The sequence below is a fragment of the Odontomachus brunneus genome, unplaced genomic scaffold, assembly GCF_010583005.1.
Source record: "Odontomachus brunneus isolate Ranch 3 - 2012 unplaced genomic scaffold, Obru_v1 Obru_scaffold_086, whole genome shotgun sequence".
Classification (NCBI taxonomy): Eukaryota; Metazoa; Arthropoda; class Insecta; order Hymenoptera; family Formicidae; genus Odontomachus; species Odontomachus brunneus.
Window position 1 is genome coordinate 1237923 of NW_022639536.1, and position 7324 is coordinate 1245246.

The following is a 7324-nucleotide window of genomic DNA, read 5'->3' on the forward strand; positions in this document are numbered from 1 at the left end:
CCAGAAAGATGGCAAAAAGTTGTAGAAAGTGATGGAAAATACTTTCATTGAAATAATTTAAATAGATTTTTTACAATAAATGCTTTTTCTCAGTATTTTTTGGGCGGAAACTAAGTTAAGGTCCTAATACATAGATTTAAGCAAGTCCAAGGACCGACAAAAAGCATACAGCACCACATAAGACTGACGGACACAAGACCTATAAAACAAAGATACCGACTCCGAAACTCGGCGATGCAAGCAGTGATAAATAAAGAGGTGGAGGAAATAAAGGTTAAAGGAAGGAATAATTGAGCCATCACGCAACGCGTGGAGTTCGCCGGTAGTTGTAGTTAAGAAAAAAGACGGAAAGCATAGGTTTTGTATAGATTTCTGCAAATTAAATGAAGTCACGGAGAAAGGCATACCCGCTGCCGCACATAACGGCAATGCTCGATAAGCTCCGCGGAGCGCAATACCTCTCAACTCTAGACTAGAAAAGTGGATATTGGCAAATCCCACTGTCACTCTCGAGCCGGCCGTTAACCGCATTCACCGTACCGGGGAAAGGATTGCTACAATTCAAAGTGATGCCGTTCGGCTTGCACTCCGCGCCGGCAACATTCGAGAGATTACTAGATAGAATACTCGGCCCCGAACTAGAGCCAAAGGTGCTGGTATATTTAGACGACATAATTATTATAAGCCATTTGAGGAACATATCAAACACCTCAGAGAAGTGTTTCGCCGATTACGGGACGCGAATTTAAAGATAAATAAGGACAAATGCCTGTTTTGCGTCGAGAAATTAAGATACTTAGGACATATTGTCGACAATAAGGGCATTCAAACGGACTCTGAAAAAATCAATACAATAAGAAGCTGGCCAACTTCAAATACCATTAGAAGACTAAGGCAGTTTGTAGAGTTAGTTTCTTGGTATCGAAGATTTATACCAAATTTCTCTACTTGCTGCCCCACTCACGAAGATGATGCGCAAAAACGCAAAATGGGAGTGGGGAAAAAAACAAGAAGACGCGTTCAGGAAATTAAAAACAAAATTAACAACAACACCGGCATGTCCAGATTTCACTAAAAAATTTGTCGTTCAAACCGATGTCAGTACGAAGGGATTAGGGGCGGTGCTCACACAACAATTAGAAGGCGAGGAACGGGTAATCGCGTATGCTAGCCGAACGCTGGACAGGGCAGAGCGAAATTATAGCGCAACCGAGTTGGAATGCCTCGCCGTAGTTTGGGGAATAACGCGCCTCCACGACTACCTGGAGGGATACCGATTTACGGTTATTACAGACCACCAATCCCTCCGGTTTTACCGATTACAAAAAGTGGAGGCGCCAACAGGGAGACTAGCTAGATGGATAATCGAGCTACAACAATATGATTTCGACATACAATATCGGCGAGGAAGTTTGAACACGGTCACCGACGCCCTGTCCAGGCAGCCACAGATATGTAGCATTACACCAACGTGTCAATGGTACCAAAAACTAAAATTCGAGGTGGCCGAGGAACCCAGCACGCGACCAGATTATAAAATAATAGAAGGGAAACTAATGAGACATGTGTTCCATGACCTGGATTTCAAAGAAACACGGACAGAGGAGCAATGGAAAGAATGCATACTGAATGAAAAAAGAATAGAAGTCATGAAAAGATATCATGACGAACCCACCGCCGGCCACCTGGGAATAGTGAAGACTTGTTCGCACAGCCCGGCAGTTTTACTGGCCAGGCATGTTCCGTGAAGCTCTAAATATGTCAGAACCTGTGAAAAATTCCTGGCCCACAAAGCACAGCAAGTAAGACCAGCCGGGCAGATGCACGTAACCGCGGTAGGGGGCCCATGGCAACAGGTCACCATGGATCTCATTGGCCCCTTACCGCGATCAAATAGCGTCCTGACAATGCAGGACCGATTCACAAAGTGGCTGGAAATGCGACCAATAAAGCGAGCAACGGCACATATTGTTACACAGACGTTAACCGATTCCATAATATATAGACACGGCTGTCCCCAGACTATCATCTCGGATAACAGGATACAATTAAAATCGCAATAGTTGGCGCAAATGCTGAAAACACATAAAATTAACTACTGCACCACCCCTGTCCATGCACCCCACTGCAACTTAGTAGAAAGGACCAACAGAGTGGTGAAAACCATGGTGTCCCAATACGTGGGACGGGACCACCGAAAATGGGACATCCACTTGCCGGCACTGCAATTCGCATATAATATAGCAGTTCAGGAATCAACAAGATACTCGCCCGCGTATTTAAACTACGGGCGAGAGATAGCGAGCATACCAAACAGCCACAATGCAAATGAAAACACAACATCACAACAAAGGCAACTTAGAGAAGCATACGAACTGGTAAAAATAAATATGGCTCGAGCGTACCAGCGACAAAAAAAGTATTATAATTTGAGACGACGAAACTGAAAGCCGAAAATAAACGAAAAAGTATGGAAGCGGGAATATCCATTATCAAATAAGGCGAAAGCATTCAACGCTAAACTAGCGCCGAAATACGCAGGACCGATGATGGTTAAGAAAATAATATCGCCAGTTGTCGTCGACCTGAAAGATAAAAACGGTCGACGGCACCGGCACTTACATGTACAGGATCTTAAACCGCAAAACAATAACAACAAGGAGGACGACGAGGACGAAGCAACAAGAGAAATATAAGAAAACTTCGTAAAACACAAAGCACCACTCTTCCGAACAACAGTAACCAACAAGGATGTCAAACAAGGAAGTGTACAAAATCGACGGAGTAGACATCCTCTGGACGGATTTACTCCTGTCCTCAGAGGACGATGACAATGCGGCACCTCAGTTTCATTCGCCGTCGACACCACCACCGTCGACAACATCAGTGGCCGACCAACCGCCGAGACCGACGACGACAACGACAGCACCAAGTTCGTCGCCGGCAAAAAAGCCAAAAACCGGCGAACCGCTTCCAGAGCCGACGACAAGCCCAGCAGAACCGTCGTCGGCAAAGAAACATCGAACCGAAGCACGAACAAAAACACCAACCAGGGCGCCGATACCAACGCTGCCTTCACAGGGCACCAGGATACAGCAATCGGACGCCGCGCAGAAAAGGAAGGCTATCTTCCTAACGGCTTCGCCGCCTCCACCACCAGGGCGCTGAGGACGTGCCGCCGCCACGATATCAACCGGCAAGAAATAGGCGCAAACAAAACCGACACGCCTGACAACAGGTCCACCACCAGCACCAGTATCGGTAGTACCGCCAACAACAGCGAGGACAGCGAGGCTACCCGTAGCACCGTCACCGTTAGCACCGGCAGCAACAACTCCGCCGAGGCCAAGAAAAGTGGCCTCAAAGGAAATGGCGAAGAATCTATCAAGGGCCATAACATCGGCAGAGGAGGCAACGACCCGACAACCCGAACAAGTGACGGCGGTCAGGCAACCACCAACCGAACCGTTACGCCTGATCCCGTCGTCACTACCGCCACGGATCCCGGTGGAGCTGCGTCCAGGATTAATCATAGACGTCTCGCACTATGCGATACACGTATCGAGACGACACCGGGTACGCATACCAGAAGGCAGATGGATGCTCCGTTTTAACAGAATCGGACAACTGAGGGCCTGCCAACGACTCCCCGACGATCCACCCTAAGCGGGGGGTGATGTGACGATGCACACCTGCATCGTCACTAATAGAAGCCCGACCGACCACCAGTCAGGCAGTGCACAGGCGCGTTGCGCCAAATTAAACGCCGCAAGGCTTAATATAGATAGATATAGGCAGACAATACGCGTAAACAAAATAGGCGCAACATACGATACCTAGCGACACCGATCACACAAAGCAATCGATCAAGAGCACGCGCCGCGGACACGCCACGATCACGTGCACAGCGAGCGAAGACAAAGCGGCGTCAAGTATATAATCCGCGGCGCCGAGTTAATCGGGACCAGACCGATCCGGACCGTGCTACACAGCGTCAATGCTATACAGCGGAGAGTAAGGACTACGACCGACTCGTTACTGTCTCCTCAGCCTACCTAGTTTCACATCCTCGCGAGCAAGGACCAAAGCCAGTACGTTAGCTGCGCTCTGTCGATCCTTATCGACTCTTGCTTGCATCCCGTCCACGCCTCGAACAAGGACCGAAGCCAGTACATTAGCTGCGCTCTGTCGAGCTTTCTCGACCCTTGTTCTTAACCTCTCGACGGGCGAGATCGAGAGTGAATACGCCGATACATCGACTACTCACTCCCAATCTCGTCACCTGCGAAACAGGCGTGCGAGCGAGCGCGTCTCCGCCGCGAACGCGAAAACAGCGTGTCGTGCTGTGACACGGACTCGATACCGCCGACACCGCGCGGTCTCCGCGATCGACCACGCGAGCCGCGCACGAATCGCGACCGCCGAATCGCGACACGCAACCGCCTGCCGAATATTCGAGGCGAGCCTAGCCTTTGCGCTATACGCTCCGCCTACCGTCTTAACTATCGCGACATGCCAAAACCGCGACCCGGTAACTGGCGCCGTCTCCCAGGAGGACTGTACACTAACACGCGATTACTCTGTACGAAGGCTCGATAAATCTTTTTGTTATTTTTATTTATTATCATCCGCGTCGTATTATTTCACGAACCCGGACTCCGACAAGCGACTAATTCCTTGGCACCAACAACAACCGACACGCGGAGTTCGTCTGTTACAAGGTAGGTTAGAGGTTACGTCGCGTTAGCGTATAAAGCGCTATCTGGGATAGTTTTTAGGATTTTTTAAAGAAATATTCGCGGTTGAAAATATGTATTTTCGAAAATTGCGTCAGATGTGCTTATTTCGTTCTGTATAGTCCCCTGGGAGACAATGTGTGTTTGTGTCACTCAGCTCCTTCAGCAGCACGTCCAGTATCTTGAAAATAATTTTCTAATATCCCAAAATCGCACTCGTAACGTTAAATCTATTGTAGTAGCAGTATATTTGTGTTCTCGCGCCTGCGTGGTGGTCGTATCCACCGCAGGGGTCTAAAGTCGGCCATATTATAGGTTACGTCGCGTTAGCGTATAGAGCACAATCTGGAATAGTTTTTTAGGGTTTTCTAAAGAAACATTCGCGTTTGAAAATGTGTATTTTCGAAAAATACGTCAGATATGCTTATTTCGTTCTCTATCGTCTCCTTGGTGGCAATGCGTGGTTGTGTCACTCTGCTCCCTCAGCAGCACGCTCAGTATCTTGAAAATCATTTTCCAATATACCAAAATCGCGCCCATAACATTAGATCCATCGTAGCAGTATATTCCGATTTTCGCGCATGCGCAGTGGTGCCTATCCTGCGCATGCGCCGAAAGACGATCATTTTACTGCAGATTAAATAATGTAGCGTTAGCAAAATACATTCTGGGATAGTTGTTAGAGTTTTCTAAAGTAACATTTGTGTTTGAAAAGCAGTATTTTCAAAATTGACAGAAGTTGTGCCTATTGCGTTCTGCGTCGTCTCCTGGGTGACAATGCGTGTTTGTGTCACTCCACTCTTTCAGCAATACGCCTAGAATCTGGAAAATAATTTTCCAGTATCCTAAAATCGCGCCCATAACGTTAGATCTATCGTAGCAGTATATTCTGATTCTCGCGATGCGCAGTGATACCTATTCTACGCATGGGTTGAAAGTCAGTAGTGTTACTGCAAGTTAGGTTATATAGTGTTAGCATGTGAAGAATACTCAGGTAATTTTTCACGTTATTTTCAAAAATAACGTGAACTGTGCGTACTTCGCTCTGCATCGTCTCCAGAATAACAAATAGTATTAGTGTCACTCTACTCCTTCAGTACCACTTCCGGAATCTTGAAAATAATGTGTCGATATCCCAACGTCGCGTCTATAAAGTTAGATCTATTGTATATTCCATTTCTCGCGCATGAACAGTGCTGCCTATCCTGTGCATGGGTCGAAAGTCGGTCATGTTACTGCAGGTTAGGTCATGTAGTGTTAGCATGTAAAATACATTCTGGGATAGTTTTTTAGACTGTTCTAAAGTAACTTTTGTGTTTGAAAAGCAGTATTTTCGAAACTAACGTCAGTTGTACTTATTGCGTCCTGCGTCGTCTCCTGGTTGACAATGCGTGTTTGTATCACTCCACTCCCTTAGCAACACGCCTAGAATCTTGAAAATAATTTTCCAGTATCCTAAAGTCGCACCCATAACGTTAGATCTATCGTAGCATTATATTCGAAATCTCGCGTATGCACAGTGGTACCTATCATGGACGTATAAATATCTGGACGGAGCGTTAAGTCAACTTGTTGGCCAGGAAACCGGAACTAGTGGGACGAGGGTATATTGTCTAGCGACATTTTGGCGCAGGTTTCAAATTTGACATATATAACATTACATAAGAGCAGGATGTACAGGGTATCTTAAAAATATGGTATCCTCTGAATATCTTTTTATAGTGAGATTTTTCGGTAAAACTTTCAAAACAAAAGTTGTAGGATTTCAAAATCTAAATCTGATGATGACCTTAAAATTGACCTTAAGTTTGACCTTGAAGGCAGTTTCAAGGCCAACTTTATCTTTTCAAATGGAACATGCATATTTTCATGACAAATTCGGAATTTACGCCAAAAACTGAGAAGCTTTTGTCTGAAACATTTTTTTCAGAAAATGCTCCCTTTGACCTTAAATGACCTTAAATGACCTTCAAACTTCACGGGACTAGAAGGAGGGGGATGGCAAGTTTTCTGTATGTGGGAGTAATGTGCGGGTGTTTTTGTGTGCGATTATGAGTGCATGGATAATTTGAATGTTTTTAGTAAAAATGGGCGGAATGATTGCGCTTTATATGCCGGAGAGGGAGGACATGTGTGATATGCTTCCTTCGAGTGCGTGAGTGACTTGAATGTTTTCTGCATGTCGGTGGTTGAGTACCGTGAATAATTTTAGTGTGTGTATGGAGGGTAGGGGGATGGGGAGTGTAAGTGATTTTCTTGCGTTGTGTGAATGAGAGGCACATTACTCTCAAATACAGAAAACTTGCCACCTCCCTCCCCTCCTAGTCCCGGTCAGGCACTCACCCACACATCCACTCACTCACTCATCCACATTTATTCCCTTGTGATACAAAAAGGGGAGATAAACGGACAAGAAGGGCCCCTGAAAGGTCCACAGCGTTCTACGTCTCTGAGCGCTCACTCGAAACAGTAAGAGATTAGCAGATTTAATTCATTAATATTTCGTTAACTAATTGTCGGATCTAAAAATGTAAGAGAAACTTTCAATTCCAAATTGCACCCCCTACCTACCTCTAACGGGTGTTCTA

At 46.1% G+C, this 7324-nt stretch overlaps 1 protein-coding gene across 1 annotated transcript; it reads left to right on the top strand.

The window, feature by feature from the left end:
* The first annotated feature begins 2322 nt into the window (after positions 1–2322).
* Positions 2323–3614, top strand: LOC116847994 (mucin-21-like). The gene is made up of 2 exons (XM_032823651.1): positions 2323–2353; positions 2848–3614. Exons 1-2 carry the CDS (start codon positions 2323–2325, stop codon positions 3612–3614), a joined length of 798 nt encoding a protein of 265 aa, XP_032679542.1.
* Positions 3615–7324: the final 3710 nt, after the last annotated feature.

Coding starts and splice junctions, on each gene's coding strand:
- LOC116847994 (XM_032823651.1), top strand. CDS start 2,323: ATGCAAATGAAAACACAACATCACAACAAAG. Junction 2,354..2,847: donor AACACAACATCACAACAAAG/GCAACTTAGAGA, acceptor GCGGCACCTCAG/TTTCATTCGCCGTCGACACC.